This window comes from Platichthys flesus, chromosome 16 (assembly GCF_949316205.1).
Source record: "Platichthys flesus chromosome 16, fPlaFle2.1, whole genome shotgun sequence".
Lineage (NCBI taxonomy): Eukaryota > Metazoa > Chordata > Actinopteri > Pleuronectiformes > Pleuronectidae > Platichthys > Platichthys flesus.
In genome coordinates this window covers 12,938,078-12,958,301 of record NC_084960.1, presented here as the reverse complement: position 1 = coordinate 12,958,301, position 20,224 = coordinate 12,938,078, and the positions used below count along the sequence as shown (strand labels likewise).

At 43.8% G+C, this 20,224-nt stretch overlaps 1 protein-coding gene across 1 annotated transcript; it reads right to left on the bottom strand.

The window, feature by feature from the left end:
- Positions 1 to 1,974: 1,974 nt before the first annotated feature.
- On the bottom strand, positions 1,975 to 18,897 carry cntnap1 (contactin associated protein 1). Its single transcript, XM_062408978.1, has 24 exons — positions 18,455 to 18,897; positions 13,779 to 13,880; positions 12,669 to 12,862; positions 12,230 to 12,383; positions 11,678 to 11,881; positions 11,122 to 11,306; positions 10,881 to 11,030; positions 10,514 to 10,775; positions 9,961 to 10,110; positions 9,699 to 9,873; positions 9,282 to 9,388; positions 9,034 to 9,156; positions 8,484 to 8,687; positions 7,918 to 8,074; positions 7,711 to 7,838; positions 7,464 to 7,637; positions 7,154 to 7,372; positions 6,821 to 7,060; positions 6,498 to 6,737; positions 6,265 to 6,392; positions 5,781 to 5,874; positions 5,462 to 5,692; positions 5,310 to 5,354; positions 1,975 to 2,761 (listed from the first exon to the last, which is right to left on the bottom strand). Exons 1-24 carry the CDS (start codon positions 18,513 to 18,515, stop codon positions 2,562 to 2,564), a joined length of 3,927 nt encoding a protein of 1,308 aa, XP_062264962.1. The 5' UTR covers positions 18,516 to 18,897; the 3' UTR covers positions 1,975 to 2,561.
- Between the last annotated feature and the right edge of the window lie 1,327 nt (positions 18,898 to 20,224).

The window sequence follows — 20,224 nt, the reverse complement described above, 5'->3', positions numbered from 1 at the left end:
CCTGCTGGTGTGCTCCCTCTACTGGCCATTTTATCTCCACTTTCACCCACACCCTTGCCTCCATTATGAGGAAGCAGGCCCTGCACGCCTCAGCAGAGACCCACTGTGTTTGAAATCTCACACAACAGACATCCAATACCTGAACACGGAGGAGCCACGCTGAGCTATATCTAGTACTGTTGGTGCACTACAGTAAGTGGTTGGTTGGCATCAGTGCACATTTGTTGTTGTTGTTTGGACGAGTCACTGTGACTTCAGTTAGGTGTATCTTGGTGGACACAATGCACAAACACCCACACACTCAGTCAGTCACACACACACACACGCTCCAGGGACCACGCATGGATTACCAAGTGAGTTGCAATGAAGTAACACCGATATAAGCTGAATGTTTATACGCCGTTTACCAGTGAATATAGTGAGGTGAATACATTTACAGAATACATGAGTTGGCTCTTACCTAATAGGCGACTAAGCGTGTTTGAGCCACGTTCGATGGTTTGGTTTTGCACCGGGTATGAACTTATGACCGGCGATTGTCCATATAACAAACTAACAAAAAAAAAAAACGTTTCTTTGCATCGATCAGAAGACAAAACATTTTCACCTTTATCTGCGCACTCCTCGTGGCCATTCGTCTTTCTCACAGCACATTCTCCAAAAATATAGCCTGGGAATTCCAAATCTATGTGTACATTTTCATACATTATCAGCTGTACATCCTGTCGCTGTACAATTATTATTATCTTTTATTTAGCACAGTCCCGCTCGTCTGCAACAGAATAAAACCAACCGAGTGTCTTTGAGGAGTGTTAGTTCCTGCAGAGAACAAGTACTGTACTTTCTTTATCCTGAGCTTTACTTTCAGTGCTAAAGCAGCCTCACTGTCTGCTCGTACATTACAGAGTCAAAGGATTTACATTCAAATATCTCCCTTCATCTGAATTCACCTTGTTTGGTATAATCCGTAGGAATAAAAAAAGTCGCTTGACACATTAATATTCATAGATTCACATATGGACGCGTAACATCCTATGTGCTAATGTGCATCTGCAAAACAAACAAGAGACGTTAACACCATTGCTCTACGTATACACAGCTGTTATGTTGCAAATGTATTCCTTTTTTTTTTTTTTTACATACACAATAGTGCATTTGCCTGCAGTGAGTGATGATAGCCCTAAGCTTCTGTTGCACCACACGTCAAACGAAAATTCATCCTAGCAGAGAAGAAAATTTGATTTGGACGATAAGAAGAGTTTTGAACTTTCCACTGAAAGCAGCTAAACAAGCAGTCGGCGGCCACTGTCGTGCAGCATTTTGCTAAAAATATTCAAGCAGTGTGAGTAAGAAGTGATAGATTAGCATTTACATCTGTGTGGTCCTCTGTACATATGTTTTAAAGTGTGTGTTTGGGTGGATCCTTCTCCGCCCGGCAACAGGGAGCAGCTGTTACCTGAAAGAGGCTGAAAAGGGTTTGAGAGAAGACTCAATCCTTTTGACGTCCAACGCTCTGTAGCACCGAGCTACTGGCAGCTTGACCCGCGATAAGAGCAGCAAGTAAGACAGAAAGAGTGAAGACTTGGATATCGAGGGTCGCTGTGTCCCCTGATGAGCTTCATCCCACCTACTTTTGTTCCGTTGTCTGCAGTACACCAACAGCCCATCACATCTGAAGCAGTATCTTCACTCATCTCCGAGGCCCTGTGTCCGAGAAGGTGAGTATACTGTGATCGGCTAAGCTGCTATCTACTGACACTATGGCAAGTCTGAAACCGCTTCACATGTGCCATTCAGTATAGGTAATGCACTGTTATAGGCTGCAATACAACAAATAGAAGCGTATACACCTTTTACAATCTTTATACGTATGATCTCAATGCTAAACATCTCAAAGCTCCATGCTTGTCGGTTTGCTGTCTCCACGGTTTGTTGTTTTTGTTCAATAACAATGTTTTAGTTGATTTGAATTAGTTGTTTTTTTTTTTGACGTGCTGGTTTAGTGCACCAGCTCTCAGATGATGCCCGGAGCTCGTTCCCCAGCCGGATTATGAGCAACAGTGTCAAAAATGGCTCAATGAGAGATTGTCATCCAAAGGTGATTTATAGATAGCAATAAATCTGCGCTGCAAGATATCTGTGGTTTTGACCGGTCTCAGAAATGGCTCGGAAAAGAAAGCGATCCGTAAAAACCTGAATGAATTCAAACTGTAAATAAACGTCCCTTAAAATCCTTTTCCCACAGTGTCTGATTTGAACCCGATCTGAAAAAGCTATTGTGGATACTGCAGATCACGCTTGCTCACATGAGCCATTTCATTTCGGGTTCGATTTAACTTTGAACCCAGCAAAACTAGAACTGACCAAAAATACACATAGAGCACCAGGCATCAGATTCCAATCAACCGGGGCATTGAACACAGAAACAAAAAGAAAATAAAGTAAAAAAAATGAACACAGGTATACGTTGTTCTTGTAGGTGCTATTTCCCTCTGATTGACCCCACCCCACCCCCCCACTCCCAATCAAACCCCACCCGCTGCCCCACAGGTCCTGTGATGCTAGTCACTCCTGAACTCCTCGTCAATTTCCGGGAGGTGTTTCTTCTCCCTCCGCAGGGTGTCGGTCAGCGGCCTGGAGCTGCTGGGAGACTCCAGGTTCTTGGGTTCGTTGGTGAGGTAGCTGCCCTTCTGCTGATACGTGTACACATAGATGCTGTACAGGCCAGCGAAGAGCAGCACCAGCGCCAGGATGACGATGACTGAAAGATAAAAATAGCACAGTCACAGTAAATCTGCGAAACAATGAGGGAGAGAGCCGGAAACTGATGAGGGGGATGGGCTCTGTTTGATTGGAGCTCTACTGCTGTGTAGTTACTATATCAGCCAAAGTGGTATGGGGCGAATTTAGGCCTTGCATTATCTGAAAGGACGATATAATAACCCCAAGAACTAAGAAAGTATTCACTTCTCTGAATTGAGTCCACATTGCAAAATGAATTGTCAAATCAGATATATTCACAGTAGGACTCCTGACTGAAGGACATCTGTTGTGTCTCATATCCCTCCCTCTATCCACGTGTCTTGTCTTTCTCTACACCGCCTGTCAAATGAAGGTAAATAATGATCCTAAAAACCAAAGGAAATACATAATCATAAGACACAAACTCTATCAGGGTGCAGATCTAAGATCAGCAGGCCAGCTATTCAATGTTCTTGGTGCGCTGGGATTCCGAGCAGGCTTTCAGGAAATGAAGGATATTGGTGCCTTGTGATCTAAGAGGTCTGCTGGCTTTGTTAATGGAGAGCATTATCTGATATATACTGCAGAGCCGGCCCATTAAGACCTTCATAAACCAAGGAGCGTCTGTAAGAGGCAGCCTGCGAATGGAGATTTCTGGGAACTTGAGGGATCTTTTTTGTCCTGGGTCGGAATTGCAGTAATCCAGCATGTTTATGGCAAATGCGTACATAGGCTTATTGCATGACATATAGATGAGAAACCCTTGTGATGCTACTAAAGTGAATGGTAAAAGGTCAAATCAGTGTCCAAAATGAGTCCTGGATTTGTATTGCGGTCTCTTATTCAACAGCCCACCTGTACCTTGCGACAGGATTTCTTAGCGGCTCGAGCCAGCGCCCCACAGCTAAAGATTCCGCCCTCAGCCCCTCGTTCTTTCTCAGCGTCGCCCCTTGGCATTTGCTTTTGTTTTCTCTCGCAGTCCAAAGACACGATTCAGGTGAACTGGAAACATTAAATTGCCTGAAGGCGTGTGTGCTTGTTTACCAGTCAGAGTGTAATAGACCTGCAGAATATCCCAGTGTTTTTGTAACCTTTCTACAAATGCTGTCAAAGGCTTCTACCCTAGGTAGGTGTTTACACCGTTATTTAATATGATATTGTCAAAGGAAAAATAAAGATTTATAAATAGGTTCGGTCTCTCAGTCATAACCATTTCATCGTGAGGACTATATCAACACTGGACCATTGTCCTGATGCCTGAATGCCACTCTAATCTTTAATGACACGCTGATGTCCCGCATTAGCATAATATCTCTGAAGCCGAATGATCTATTAAGCTGGAGCATGCATCAATCATGAACAGTAAGCTGGGCCCGCATGCAGACTAAATATAGCTGATCCAGTAAAGGTCTCAGACAGGGACTGTGTCTGTGCCGCACTATAATCCTGAAACTCCAGTCTCCTGCTCATTGGGGGGACCTGCTCTCAATTTATCCTTCATAAGTCACACTGCGCTGCCGAGCATTTATCTGGTCCCAGCACTCTACATGTCCCCTTGTAATAAGATGTGGTGATTTGTCTGGCTTTAAAAACCTGAAGAAATATATTGAATATTGGTGTTTCATAGATATCTATAGGTAAACTGTGTCATATCAAAGTGATTTATAGCATCAGAGTGTATGGATATATTATCATGAATAATGATACAGTTAGTATCATTGCTTAAGCTGGTGCAATATAAATCTGAATTTATGTGTTAACGTATCATTTTTTTTTCACTGCAGACTGTCAAATTAGATTTACTTCAATCTCGTTGAAATAAACCTCTATAAAGTTGTGTACTCCTTGTAAATCATGTATTGTAAACAAATATAAGCAATATACAAAATATACATAATAATAATATACTGTATTCAAATATAATAATACAATAGAAAAATACAAAGAAAAAATAGATATTAAAGATAAATAAATATAATTGGGAATCCTGCAGTAAAAAAGGTGACAATATGTCCATATTAAGCCTAATTTCCGTTATCACCAGAATAATAGCACAATGACAAAAGATAATGGATGTGACCATCTCTATTATTAGCTCACATGGTTATATCTAAGGCAAAAAGGTACACAAATAGGTGACTTACATTAAAAAAAAAGTCTGACTTCACCTGAATGGAATCAATTATAATTTTCAGTGGCATAACATTAGCATTAGAAATGTTTCTTTTTTTAGCTTTTTTGTGCCACTTGTAATAAATTGAGACCGCTGTCATATGCTTGAATAAACACTTAAAAGCCCACGTTGGAAACCGACAACCCAGTTCTGATTTAGGATTAGAGGATTTTAGGGAAAAGAGGGAATGAGAATTTCAAACGTCTGATTTGTGTCATCTGGGACAGTGAGTGAAACAGAAATGGGGCGAGAGGAGCAGTGCTCCAAAATAAACTGGATTAACTGCTAAATGTCACATTACTGGACTCCACGAGGTAGACATGCAACATTTGACTGGATAATATTTGAAAAAGGAGAGTGTATCATCAGAGTACATGGTAAAATGGAATCTTACCTGTTAGCCAAAACAGGCCTAGGTCATCGTGGATATAAAAATACTCTGAAAGAAAAGAGATATATGCAGATAATACAGATAATACAGAAAATTCTTATAATTCTCTTCTCTTCATGGTTTTATAAATAATGATTCCATAGATATTAACTCACCTATGCTGGTAAACCAGGGATCTGCCTCCCATGGTACATAACCCAGGACAGGAGGGAAGGCGCCACAGTTGGACTCAGAAACATAGCCTTGTGTCGTTACTGGAGGGTCGGTTTCATTGGGGCGGAAGAAGGCCTTTAATGGGGCGTAGACATTGTACCTCACCCCGGAGATGCAACCTATGAAGCCTGGAGCATTATGCCTCTGTATCTCATAGTCGATGTCACCGACCTCTGGAGGAGCAGACACAAACGGGCTCAATAAGAGCTTCTACTTTAACGATACAAGATGAATACACTACATGTCAAGTAGGGTCATTACCCATCACTCGGCCGAGGAACATGGACTTTGGAGAGTCAAATCTGGCGTCCTCCACTACGGTTATCTTTTCAACTATGGGCTCCATGTAATCCACCTGTGGGCAAAGAACAGTAAGTCATATACGCCATCGTTACAGGAAAGTCATGTAAAAAGGCCATAATACCAAAAATTAAAGTATTGACAAAGTATATATTTGTAGGTGAGCAATCACACAAACAGCTGTAGAAATTTGTCTGAATTTCATTCTAGATATTTGGTATGAAGTAGGTGATATCTAGATAAACAACCTATCATCCAACTCTCATATCACATTTTCATATTACTATTCTTGTTTCAATTCTTGCATCAAAGCTTTCCTGTAATTTAATGAAACAATGTATTGGTAGACAGGTGCACAACTGTGTGTTTATTTTCTAGACATTGAATATGATTCAACATGAAGTGCAGATCATGTTCATACAGAAACAGCAGTGAGAGCGCCGACCTGTGTTTTGATGGTTCGGTTGTGTCTGGTTAGGTTAACGTAGTGGGGGTATCCATCTGCCAGGTTTCGGTGAGTCAGCTGGTACTTGTGTGTTATGAGCCCCAGCCTATACCTCAGATCTACACTGCCTGTATGGAGAGATACAACAAAATGCATCAACAACACATCCTTCTCCTGAATTACTTACTTATAACATCAGAAATACAGTTCTGTTTTATCTGAGTCTCTCCTACCGTCTGTCTTTAGGATGATAGCAATGTAGTCCTGAACGAAGGAGCTGATGTAGAGCAAGACCGCTGGCGTGTGGACGGTGCTGAAGCTGAACTCGATGTCATCCGCTGTGTCGTTGTAGCCGAGGCTGAAGTTGTCGTAGTGCGGGTCGATCCAGTTGGCCCACGCCGCCTCGTCCGTTATAGGCTTCTTTCGGATGTTGTACCTCAACCATGAGCCGAGCTCAAAGTAGGCTCCGATGTCTTAAAAGAGATTATTGCAGAGTTACAGATCTGCATCCGTTTCAAAGCATGGATGCACATGAGAGGAAGGTGTCTGAACTCACCTCTATGGCAGTAGAAACCATCGAAGGCTGTGTTGTTACAGTCACAAGTGTAGGACGCGTAACCCTCAATACACTGTCCACAGTTTCGACATGGTATGGTGGCATTGAGACACTGTCCTGTACAGTTCCTCCTTATACCCTGTTCTTCATTTACTTTGCCCTCTAGATCCAGAGGAACACCGTTCATCCGTAACCCTCGAAGACAGCCCAGGAACGGTCTCTGGGTGCGGTTGGCTGAACCTAATCAAAGAATACTCATATCAGTGATTATCCCCTTTCAATCAAAGTTTAGGGGACTAATTCAATCTTCAAAAAGCTTCCAAATTCACTTACCTACTAAGAGAGGATGGGTAAACTTCATGGTGATGAAGGTCTGGCCTGGGAAACGTTTCACAGCCCATGGTTGATAATCAACCTTGATCCTGGCCAGCTTCACATTGAGCTCAGCCTGAACAAAGTGCCACTCGTTGTCATTGAGTCCAATCGGGGAGTTCAGGGTCACGTTAAGGATGCCGTCGCCAACCATGAACACGAATGCAAGGTTTTGGGTGGCTGGAAAAGGAAAGTGGTTAAAGTGAGAAAGAAAGAATGATTTTGGCTGTGTGAGGAGACACGTTTCCTGCTAACAGGTGCGTCGACTCACTGTTGAGCTCGATCCGTATAAAGTTACGAAGGTGTTCGTCTGAGTTCTCCAAGAAGACACAGTGGTCACGATAGGTTTTGAAGTGGAAGGAGATGTCAACGCTGGATCCAGGCTTGAACGTAGGGAAGGTGATGTAGGTGGGCTTGGTGAAGGAGATGGTATTCCAGATGTTTCCTATGGAAGACATTAAAATACGTATAAAGAAATACAGCCACCAACCCTCCAACAACACTGAATTTAAACTCACTGTCCCCATGGCAGCGGAGGGGCCCAACGGTGAACTGTGCTTTGGATCCTGTCCTGTTGGTGTCCCCGACCACCACTCTCCTCACAGGCAGATGGTCCCTAAAGTCCAGGTAGCCCTTGTCTGAGTACCTGCCGAGCCACAGTGAGGAAGTTAAAACATCAGTGTCACAGATACAAGATAAACCTGCTTAATGTGTCCATCTCTCACCATTGTCTATAGTCAGCATCACAGTTGCATTGAAACTTGGAGTCGATGCATGTTTGGTTGATGGCACATCCACACTTTTGGACCTCTCTGAATGTCCCTCCCCAGTAATAGTGACTCACGTTGTTGCGACCGATCCAGTAACCAAAAGGTCTTCCATCTATTTTGAAAAGATAATTGTGTTAGTGCGTCATTCAAGTGTCGTTTCTTCCTTGTCATTCACTACTAACACAACTGGAACAGCACTCAGTAGAGCGCATAGGCCCAGCAGGCCCCTTAAATTCAATCAAGCTGCAACACACATATTAGTCTCATAAATATGCCTGATTCTTTTTTCATTCAGTCTCATTAACTGTTCCACGGAAAATCTGTGCGAATGTAAAAAAAACAACTCATATTGTTTAAGAAACTGAAAAGAAAAATCCTGATTCAACATCAACCAAACCAACATGCATTACTTATTCATTCTTGGCCCATGTCCCATCCTCCCACAAATTTTTGTGGAAATCTGCTCAGCCAACAAGGGGTGAACACCTAACCTCTTTGGCGGAGGTAATAGACCTACTTACCGGGGGTGTTGAGAAGACGGGACTTGTAGCAGGAGTAGTCGATCCACTGCTCACAGTACTGGGAGGTGTTGGCCAGAGCAGTCACTTCGTCCCAGGAGGCATTCCAGTAGTTGACATTTCCTATGTACGGCCGATCTATGGAACTCCCAGAAATCATGGTACCATCCACTCTGTCGTGCATGATCACCGTCCAGGATTTATAAGCTGTCCACAATGAAGAACAGGTGGGAGGAATGAAAACTTAAAAGAAGGAAAAGCTATTGAATCTTGGTTAAGAATGTCAAAAAGCTTAAGCAGTACCTCAGAAAAAGAGATTGACCTTTATTTTTATTCTAATATACACACGCAGAGAGAAACAACTGGACCTTACTTGTTTGATGCCTCGTTTTTTTAATTTCCCTTGACACTCCTGCACACATTCCTCATTGCAGCGACATTATAACCTGACGTCTGGCTTTCCAACTTTTAATTTATAACCCACGGACGTTCTGGCTCATACTGAATACATTGCTGTGAAGCTGTATTTTATCTAGGGACAGCTCTTGCTTACAGTTCATTTTGCAGTACACCTCAAATGGCTTCAGCGGTCCACTGAGATCAGGATCGATGGTGTAGTTTCCAGACCAATACTTGCCGCTGAGCCTGTAGGCCTCGCACGACTCTTTATAAACAGCTGTTTGAGGAGAGGGAGATTTTCAATTTGTTATTATTAGGGACGGAAACATTTCACGGATCGGGTGCAATTATCTGTGAAGAAATGGTTATATATCAATGGTACGATGAGCGGCCGGCACTTACACATGTGACACACTTCTCCTTTGTAGCCTGTGTTCTCACAGAGGCAAATGAAATCATCCCAGGACTGGATGCATCTGCCTTCATGCTCACACGGATTTGGAGTACATCTGTGAACAGAACAGATATTTATAGTGAGTAGTTTTTTTATATTTTCGAAAAATATATTATATTTCTTTCTTGCGTCCACATTCTTTTTTCAAATATTTATATTTCTTGTTAAAGGACACTGTTTATAAGTAGAAACGTACTGTCACCTGATGAATCCTGACTACTCGATAACTACAATATAACAATAATGTGTTTCTGTAGGAACAAAGTATTTGGCTTCTTGCCCTGCTGTATTTTCTTTCTTATGCATCTTTTAGTCATGCTTGCCACGTTGTAGGTAGGTACTCTGAGTTAAGAAGTGTTCCCTACCTGTCAGTGATGCCACATGTACCCAGCAGTAGCTCAGCATAGCGCCCCCACTGTCTTTGCAGAACAATATCAATATCCAGCTGTTCGTTGTCTATGAAAATGTGCTGCATGCAGCCATGGAAGCGGTTTAGCTTGGTCTCACACTTCCTTATTGTATTATTGGTCTTTGGACAACCTGAGTGCAGTAAAGCAAAGGAATGTAAGTCTACAGATTTGGAGGATGATATATTATTGAAAGCATATGATCTGGTGGACATCACACCTCCGAAAAAGTAGCGGTCACCAGTCCGAATTGTGAAAGGGTTGGTGATCCTCAGTGGAGAGCCCTCCTCCTCATCAATGGTCAGGGTCATTAAGTTGTCCCTGGCGGCCAGATCCACTGTATGCCAGTAACCATCATTTAGCCGGTATCCTAGAGATGGAGGAAAGGCTTGTCATGCAGTGGTCCTACTATGAGAGACATGCAATACAATATACAACATTCATCTTGCAATGATTGTCCACCAACCCCTGTCCTAAACAGGTTTGTCTAATCATTGCCCATCAAACTTATCGAGGCATGGTGGGTCTATCAGTTTTGAATTTCTGCGAATGCTAAAACGGTGCATGGTGGCAAAGCAGAGCTGGAGTTTCTCTAGGTATTTTTTCCTACTTCGGTCTGAAATCGAGGACTATTTCTTTCAAAAACAAAATATATCTCATTGCACACAGGCCTTTTGAAATTGGAAAAATCGTGTTTCACAAAGTCTGTGACTCTTTCAATGTTCCAAAACCTTTTCTGTCAGACAGAATCTGACCAGACTACACATCGCTACCTGCAGCAAACTGGAGTTTCTTCTTTCCTGGCTGGAATATGGTGACGTTGATCTGCCCCTCACTCAGACCCAGCTCAAGGGCACCCAGGTCATCAGCGAAGCGCGTGAACATGAGCAGCCCTGTGTAGTCCCAGGAGCGGAACTTGAACTTGACGAACATGCGAGGCCTCCGGAAGAAGCCAGGCACCTGCAGGAAGTTGTTGGGCCCGGCAAAGGTCATCGGTTTGAGGAGAATGTCGCGGCAGGCAAAGTGCATCTTTTTCTGAGGGCAAGAAAGAAAATCATTGATTTTGGTGAAAACATTTCCAGCGGTCGTGATTCTGTTGGTATCATGTAGCAGGTCAAGTTATGGTGTGTAAAGATCGACCTTTCGTGGTATTTGGATGTCCTCTTCTTCTCTCTTGGCCTTGTCAATGATGTTGATGTTATTAATGAAGACGTTCTCCAGGCAGCCCCGGAAATTCGGTGTGGTGGGGAGGTGAGGCAGGTTTTGCTCAATTACGCCGCCTACATACAGCTAAGCGGTATTAACACAGTCAGTTACCCTCATTAGCGCAGAATCCATATTTCATAATTATTATCAGTATAATGAATTGATGCAGAGTTACCTTTGTATCCAGATCCAGGTGGGTGAACTCTCCATTACAGATGGCTGTTACTGTCTGACTGTCCACTGTGAAGTTCACCTGTCTGCCATAGCGCTTGATGGTGACGTAGTGCCAGTGGAGGTTATCAAGGAGGCTGCCAGCGGTCAGTGTGGTTCGACCACTTACTTTGTGCACAACACTGCTTCCTAGAAAACATAGGGCAAAGAAACAAATGCTCAGAGCAGCTCCAAGTAACCAAATGTAAAAGTAAGAGAAACTACTGCAGGACTCCAGCCAACCACATAGCCAGCAATATCGATTTTTCGATTGAGAGAAGCCTGACACTTTCCAAGATTGATGCCATTGTCAAACAGGCCGTTCTTTCCTTTATCCACAAGTCCCTTCCATAAATTCTAACTTTAAGGGTGTCCCCTGTGTGGCTTAGAAAATGTAGGGCAGACCAGAACCGTCTAGTCTGGGAATTTTTCTCTCTCTCTTTTATTTCCTGTCCACAAAGCCTGCCCAAAACAATGGAAAACATTTCTCAATTGCTCAGACATAGCGAGCGGCGCCGTACCGAGGCTGATGTGCAGGTAGAGACGACCTCTCTTCAGCTCCAGGGTGAACAGGTCTCCCTGAATCCCCTCGCTGTGCAACAGTAGACCGTCCTGCTCCAGAGTCTTGAAGTTGATGGCGATGTGGTCGTGCAACGTGCGGGACCTCTTCCCTGGGTACAAGTACCCCACCGATTCATCCCCATTGTACTGTAGTACGTAGGAATCTGAAACAAGGGGGGATATTTTCAAAGATATATTCAAGATTTCCTGAATAACCACAGATGTCAAATATTGTTCACATTGTTTTAAGTATTAGGATTACGAGTTTATATGTATGCTTATGTCGCATTTTACAAGCATTTAGCAATTATCTAAAATAATCCTTGTTGCACAATGTAACTAGATTAGGATTCAGGTGACACGGCTCTGTGGAATTTTTACCCTGGAATTTACTGAGCCTCATTTGACATGTGGGTGTAGCAGCATATTGTCAACTATGATTAATCACTGGGATTGTTTAATGTCCCCAGATCTGAATTCAGCAGCAGTGTATCACTGTCAGTCATTTTTACCATATGGGCAGCCGAACAGCTCCAGCCTCACGCCGATCTTCCCTCCATTCTCTGTGTTCCAGGCCAGAGGCAGCAGACGGATGTGTTTAGCGGTAAATGCGTAATGGAAGACATTCCTCTTCACCTGATAATAATTCCAGTTTCCAGGCATCGTCTGCAAACAGATGACATGGGGAAAAAGAGAAGAGAGATTTATTGAGTCACTGCAGTGGTGTTCACATCTTATTAAGCGACTTGAGATGAACTGATGATGAGATAAGCTTTGTCAGTGTAAAGGGAGATAATAGGCTGTGCTGCCTGTGTGTGTAAGCCACGCAGTGACAATAACTGTAATGGGACACCCAATGAATGTAGATTCAACTATAAAGATTATGTTTGACTAGTTAATCCTGGACCCATCCCACCCCTACCACAACCAGTCTGGCTTAGTGAAACCCACAGAGTTCCCTCCATTCATGATGTACGGTGTCCAGGAATCCGGTCGGTCTCCGTACAGCAGTGAGTACTTGGTGACCCAGTCGTACGAGTTGAAGACCCCCTGGGTGGCGACGGCCATCAATCGGTACTTCCTGCCCAGGTCAACCTGCAGCCATGGCTGCCGGTCCCTGGGGGATGGCGACCAGCCGCTGCTGCCTGGAGGAGGAGAAAGAGGAGCGCTTGATTCCAGGCTGATGGATACAATTTGATGACCATGAAATCCTGAGCAAACCAAATGTGACATTAACTGAACTTATTGCAGCCATTTTTGACCTTGAGTTAACTTGGAGTGGATTCAGCTAATGAGCAGGTAAAACTGGAACTGGACAAGCACTTAAGAGTAATATAATTAACTAGAAAATGCAGCTTAACAGCCAACGGTTCATGTTGTACTTAATTTGGACCCAAACTCTCAACCCCAAGCAGAAATGAGAGAATGCTGCATAGGTCTGGTGAATTCACTCGCCTCCGGGTGTTTGTATTTTCACACTTGTAGTCTCTGGTGTTAACAGACTAACAGTTCTCCAGGGACCTTTGAACACACTTTGATGTGTTTGCATGATGCTCAACAAGTTTTAGGGCCAGGGCTGGGCAATATGGCCAAAGAAATCAACTGATATCAGTAATTATCACAATTGATTTCACATTATTTGTTAATTTATGTTTGAAGACCCATTTCTCCCTCTAAGTGAAAGTTGTGATTTTTAACTCTTCTTTAAGAACACTTAAAAGACCACAAAACATTTTAAAAATTTTAGACGGATCAATATTTCAACATATACTGTACTTTTGTGATATCGAAACAAAATTTATACAAAATTATATTATGATAAGTATTGATATTGTTTTATTGCTGAACCCTATTAATGACTCACCAAGTGTTCCGTACAGAAATTGCGAGTTTAACATTATTCAAAAACAAGTTTATCAAATAATGTTCTAGTACCATGAACCGGGTATTACATACTGCAATGGTTCATTAATGTTATTGCTACACTTGTCCTTTTCCTGGTATAATGTCTGCCAAAGGTAAAAGACGTGAAATGAATGAACTCTGCAAGTGAGGACTTACCATACAGTTTGGCAAAATTGGCTGAGTACAGAAAGTTATATCTGGAGGAGGCCAGAAAGGAGGAGGCATAGAGCCCGGAGATCAGTGGATCGACACATTCTCCTGCAGAGACAATCAAAGAAGACGTGAAGGTCAGGAGTTATTAAAAGGGTCTTCTCATAATGCATTGTTCACAACTGGCTTTCATAATGAAAGCGTTCCAAGTGAGAAAGACTGTGCTGCTGCACAGCCTGATAAGAAAACACCATTAGGAGTTTAATTAGAGGTTACTTGTTCTGTAAGACATAAAATTCAAATTTAGCCAGATCAATCCAATTTAATTAAAAGCGTAGCAAAAACACTTTGATGCTTTTTTACTGGTTAAAGTGCCCAGATAATGAGGTAGAAGATTGACACTGAACAGCCTAATGGCCATCAGTAGCGCGTCGTCAAGGCCCAACAGTCAGTACATTCAATCAAGCTGCACCAAATTCCATATACCAGATATCTGTCCACTAAATATGTCTGATTCTCATCAAGATCTTTGCATTATTCCCTCGGGAAAAAATTCCTGCAGTCACCACCGATCCAAAATTGAATGGGTTCTTGCCTGACCCATACCACAGCCTTCAACCAAGTTTTCCGAAAGTCTGCTCAGTTGTTTTCATTTTGTATCCACCTGTTAGTGCTTGCACGTCTGAATATGTCTGTGTAATTTATTGAAAATGTTCCTGGGTATCATGGGTAGGAAAGTGGAGCTGAGACTGCAGCTGTGTCGTGGAGAGTTGTTCTCTATTTGGTCTTGAGACGGATGGGACCATCACCCGTTTACTGAAGCTCATCTGTTAGCTCACAGCTATTAAAACCCTAATTCTCCTGTAGACAAGCGCACAAAGTCCTCACCTCGAGCCGCAAGAGAAACACTCCCTCTTTTTAATGCTGAAGTTTGTTCTTTAATCCCCCCCAAGAGATTTTATATAGAAAGGCTCAAATTTAGATGGATTTGGTTTTGTTGAGGATCAACTAAAATATAGTAATTAGGTAAATGAAAGCAGCTCCAGACGAAGCCTTCTCTTTTATCTGTATATACCTCTACAAACATTGGGAGCTAAAATAGCAGAGTCCACGGAGCAAAGGTGGCTTAAAAAAAGGAAATGTTTGATGCAAACTGCTATTAGATACAATGAAATGTTGAAACCCTCAGCGACTGTCCAATGCTTTTAATTTGAGGAAATGTCATCTAGTAGCATCCCTTGGATGTTTCCACTCTGAATCCAGTTGTAGCGTCGGCACTCGGCAGTGATGAACTTGCTGCCCATCTTCTCCTGACTTCTGGCACAACTCCTCCTAACAAGAAGCTCTATCCCCTGCCTTGTCCAACCCATTACCCCCCCCCCTCCCTTCCAGCTTATCCCAGAGCTGTGAGCATATTCCACACAGCCAGCACCTGGACACCCCTGCAGCCAAACTCAACTGGAAATAGCCATGCCTGTGCTGTCCTTTGGCCCCTGCTTTGTTGGCCCGTCCTCTCTGAGGCTTCCTCCCGTTCCTTTATAAAAGAACTGTCAGTTCAATCAGAATGATCGTCCTCGCCTCCTCGGACATATGACTGTGTCACGCCTCAGGCATGTTTGGATGACCTTTTCTTCCCACATGGAGCGAAATGAAAAGGAAAGGTACAGCACAGCATGGCATTAAATTTTAAGTATCTTTGCAGAGGAGGAGTCCCGGCGATCAGAGCTGATCCTTACAATGAATGGGGAAGTAGAAAGCATCCATCCACTGCCTTGCTCTACTTTAAATGGCTCATGAAACATACAGTATGTGAGCCATTATACAGCAATGGTACACAGTTTCCTACTTCATCTGGAATAAAGCGAGTGAGCAACGTAGGCACGAGTTTTGTCACCTCTCATTCAAGGACCTGCGGGGCACTCAGATGGAAGAAAGCTGAGCTAGGAAAATTTGACCTTGACTTTCTGTCCCAGTCTCAGCATCTTGTTCATACACAAATCCCTGGGATAACGGTGCTGATCAATACCGGATGTCATGCTGCATCATTCCATCAGTGCACTGCTGTGCCTCCTCATGTGATCCGCTGCTCATGTGATCCGCTGCTCAAAAGGCCAAAAATATCTGGCAGCATATTTTGCTGCTAATAGCTTCAAATGAATTAATTTGTTTTGATTAAATGGGGAGCCATCTGACTTTCAATGTGAAGAGCAGCTCCATCCTAGACTGCAGCAGGTTACCTCAGGCTAACCGGCTCCTCAGCTCCTCCTTATGGTAAGTCTGTCACACACTCTGCACCCCCACCTATAAAACGTCTCTCTTCCTTTCCCCTCACTCTGGCTCCTCTCTCTCTTTTTTATCTCCATCCAAACTCCGAAAACCATCTGTTCTTTTTTAAGCTCCCTGCATCCTCACATTCTCTTTCCCCGTCATAGGGCTATTTTTTACTTATTTCTTCTCTTTCAAACCCTGTGCCCCTCTCTCCCCAAGTGGGCGTTGTCATGTTGCAGTCGCCAAATTGTACCTGAAGTGTGCGCACAGAGCATCCTTTTAACCCCTCTACCGGTGATCCAGCCTCCAACCCCCCCCTTCTCTGCGCCACACTGAGAAACCTCTCTCTCCATATATCATTAAGGAGCTGTGGGGGAACAGTGTGGCTGTGCGGGGCATCACTTCTGCTGAATCATCAGTCTGCTGTAAGTGTAGGCTGGTGTGTCTGGGCTGACACATCCGTACTGCGGGTTGCATACTGTATGCAGAGGGGGGCGCCTTCTCTGGCTGTCACATGCCTATGACGCGTAGCTCCAAAGGATTGTGACACCATCCCTGCATGTGTGCAGTTCAGCTGAATGCACCAAAAAATAATGTTTAAAAAAGAATACACTGCAACAGAACATAAGGGAAGTGAAATATAGCATGCTCTATTGAGGGGATTTCATTAAATTATTCATACCCTTGGCAGTGCACCGCGGCGGGTGGTGCACTGCCCAGGAATAAAATCCAAACTATACAGCATATCACAATCAGATTAAATTTGGATCTCAAACAGCAGCATGCTAATGGCGCTGCTCAGAATAACACTCCCCTCATTCTCCTGGTATCAATCCAATCAGTCCCCTCCTGCCTGCTCACCATGACAGAAGGAACAAGGCATAAACTTGACATATATTCATACGCAACACACCCTGCACAAGCACACACACACAACTTATTGTGAGTGGATCTCAGCCCCACCCCAGGCTGGGTCACAGTGCTCTGGGACTTGAGGCTCCTTTTTTAACTGACATTGCTCTTTTGTGCACATTCATACAGTGTGTTGCATCAGCGAGCATCTCTCACAGGCAAATCCCACAGGCCTCAACTTAGTGGTTTGATCCAATGAGGATCCAAACCCCTACTTGAGAGCATGCAGTTATATACATTTCAATCCTCTACAGATCACTTCCCAGACATCTCTGACAGAACTTCTAGAAATCAGCAGAAGTAGTGATCATATTAACAACTATATATTGTACATTGTAGTATATATAAAAGTAATTATATATATTTAATAAAAAGTAGTCCTTACAATAGCTTAAAATAACCCTTTTAGAAAGGAGAATTAGCCTACATAAAGTAATGTGGATCCATTTATATAAACAGCCAGAGCCCAAACTGTTCAAATTTTGCTTCACTAAAACACAGGTCAGGTTCCCTGGCCTATCGATCCTCATGGTTAAGTGATGTGTGCAATTCACACCATCGAGAATCTGACAATCAAAACTATCCAGAAGTCACATGATGCCCCACCCCTCATCTATGATCCTCATAGAAGTCTAAACTAATGAGTCACGCATCTTCTGAGGTCATCCTGACACCCATCTCACCTGGAGCTCATCGGTATGCATGTAACGTGTTTGGTTAGATTGCACCTTTTAAAACCCCCAAACACAGCTCCCACCTCGAAATCCACCACAAGACTGCTGCATCGGCCAGCGGGTTTCAATGATTTCCCTGCCACGCGCTTCGTGTGCAGGATGCGGAGCTCTGTGGACAGGTGACGCGGACACAGACCCCCCCCCCCCACCAAAAAAAAGTACTGCAGTGGGCTGGTCCCGGTCAGGACGCGGTGCCCTGCACGCCCAATTGTCACTTTGAAAATGTGTTTTTGGCATCCCCCACAACAGTACCACGCACTATCACTGCAACGTGGAGATGATCACATTCGAAAGAAATGACACCGTGGGGCTGCGGGGAGTTCGAAGGCGCGCGGTGCAGAAACTTGCACGCCGGCTCACAGAAAGCACTGCAATGCAGAGAGTGCTGAGCGGCGCAAATGGCAGCATGGTGCGCACTGTCCACAGGAGCGACGCGCTTCGCTCCTGCACTTTTCCGCCTGATCCCGCTCCGACAAGGCTTTACTGCGATTTGAACATCCAAAGCGAACAGTGCCATTGAATGACCTGTGCTGGAAGACCATGCCCGGTTTGATCGCAGCGTGTTTTGCCCTTCAAACATCCCAACATCCCCAGGATACATTTCGCCCTCCAGTGTTATATCCCACTTATTATACCGAATGCAACTTTTTCCTCAACCAAATACGATCTAAGGCTGAATAATCTGACCAGAATGCATGTATATATACGTTGAAATAGGAATAACATAGGAATAACACACATGAATAATGACTGTTTTCCGGGACTTACGTGTGGAGCAATGTTGAAAACCCAAAAACAAGAGGCATATGCTCAGTATTTTGCAAGTCATCCTTGACTTATGGACACGTTTCTCCGCATATGCGACAGTTAATGAGGCCGTAGGTTGTTCCGCAGCATCCTCTCGCCCCCTTTTTGGCCCAACTTTAACTCGCGCAGCTCCAACTCCTCTTCCCGGGATCTCGGGCAGCCTCCACCGGGGCGGGGACGCGCATCGGATGCTGCTGGTGCTGATGCTGAGGCGAGAACGCGCAAATCTTGCCTTTTATATTTCTTGTAACAGTTGGATTCACACGTCTGTCGTGCGCCGGTGTGGCTCCTCCGTGGTATAATCCAGCATATAGGGCTACGTCTGGCTGAGTGATCGTTGCACAGGAGACTGGATGAGAGGAAGAAGAAAAAAAAACTTTTCACATCCGCTGCAGATTTGTTGTTTCCCCCCCAGAAAAGTAAGAATCTTTTGAGGTGGTGTGCAGATTCCAAATAAAGTCAGCAACAACAAGGTTCTTGGGTTGTTAGTGGACAAACGTATTTAGGATATTCCTCTCCTCTTCTTCGCTGGCATCTCCTATATATCCTCCTCTGGTACAGTTCTCATGGCTGCCCTTGCTCCAGGAAGGGGTTTTCACAAAGTCTTTCCCTCCAGGAAGCAGATCTTAATTTATCCCCAAAAATAGATCAGGAGTCCTTGGTATCCTCTTTCAGCACCAGAACCACAGAGTACAGCAGTCACAGCAGAGCAGACTGCGCAGCTCAGCTGGCCGAGCGTCTGACCTTGTCCAGGTACACAGTTCAAACCAGTGCTCTCACAATGACGTCCAGAGCAGAACAGATTACAGGGTGAGGATGCCAGCTGTGCCTACACCAGTCTCATCCCTGCGCACACACACACACACACATACACACACACACACACACACACACACAAGGGGGGTGGAGGCGGGTTAAAACTGAGGCAGTGGGGGATTTGTGGCAAAGGGTGGCACATTGACCACAACATAAAAAGGCTTTGGGATTAGGAATTGGGTTTATGGGACGTCAGTGTGTCAGCGACGATGTGAGATTGAATGCCCGGGGCCAGTGTGGGATTTATCATGTTTTCAATCAAATCAGATTGTCCGTTTGTAAGCTCCCTGCCACTGGTTTCCCTCCTGGAATTCCATTGAATACTGCAAACAGGAGACAATGGCAAACAGAGGAAAACAACATGGGAGAATAAAGTAGCACATGGAATCGGCGAGGAGAAAGGTCTGCAGAGGTGGTCTGTACTGCAGAAATATTTATTATATATATATATATATATATATATATTTCTATATATATATATCAATACTCGAGAATGAGGCCTAAACTAAACACAGTGGCCTTTACAGGTGTATAATTATCTCACACTTCTGCAATAGTTTCTCTTTATTTTTTTTATGTTTTTTTTAAGTTCAACAGCTTCACCACAACACAGCATCAAGTTTTACATGCACTCTTTTATGAATGAGAGGGAGAAACTAAAGATTTTATATTGCGTTCATGTGGTTTCTCTGTGAAACTCTGAGAGAGCGTCAGAGTGAAAGCGCTTTAACCTACACAGCACATGGTACTTGGTGCACGGTTCATGGCACACTATAAAACACAGACGCTCTCCCACCCACACATCTGCACCTTGTTTATAACTGTGGGGATTGTTATTAGGCTGGATTGCCATCTGTCTCCCTGCCCCTGACCTTTTACATTTGACCTTATAGTAACCATGGCGACCTAATACAA

What these genes read in the sequence shown, in the direction of transcription:
- cntnap1 (XM_062408978.1), bottom strand. Translation starts at nt 18,515, where the DNA reads ATGACTTGCAAAATACTGAGCATATGCCTCTTGTTTTTGGGTTTTCAA. An exon ending in CCGTCTTCTCAACACCCCCG is followed by an intron (nt 8,075 to 8,483) that starts GTAAGTAGGTCT and finishes TTTTCAAAATAG; the next exon opens with ATGGAAGACCTTTTGGTTAC. An exon ending in TGGTTTCTACTGCCATAGAG is followed by an intron (nt 6,738 to 6,820) that starts GTGAGTTCAGAC and finishes ATCTCTTTTAAG; the next exon opens with ACATCGGAGCCTACTTTGAG.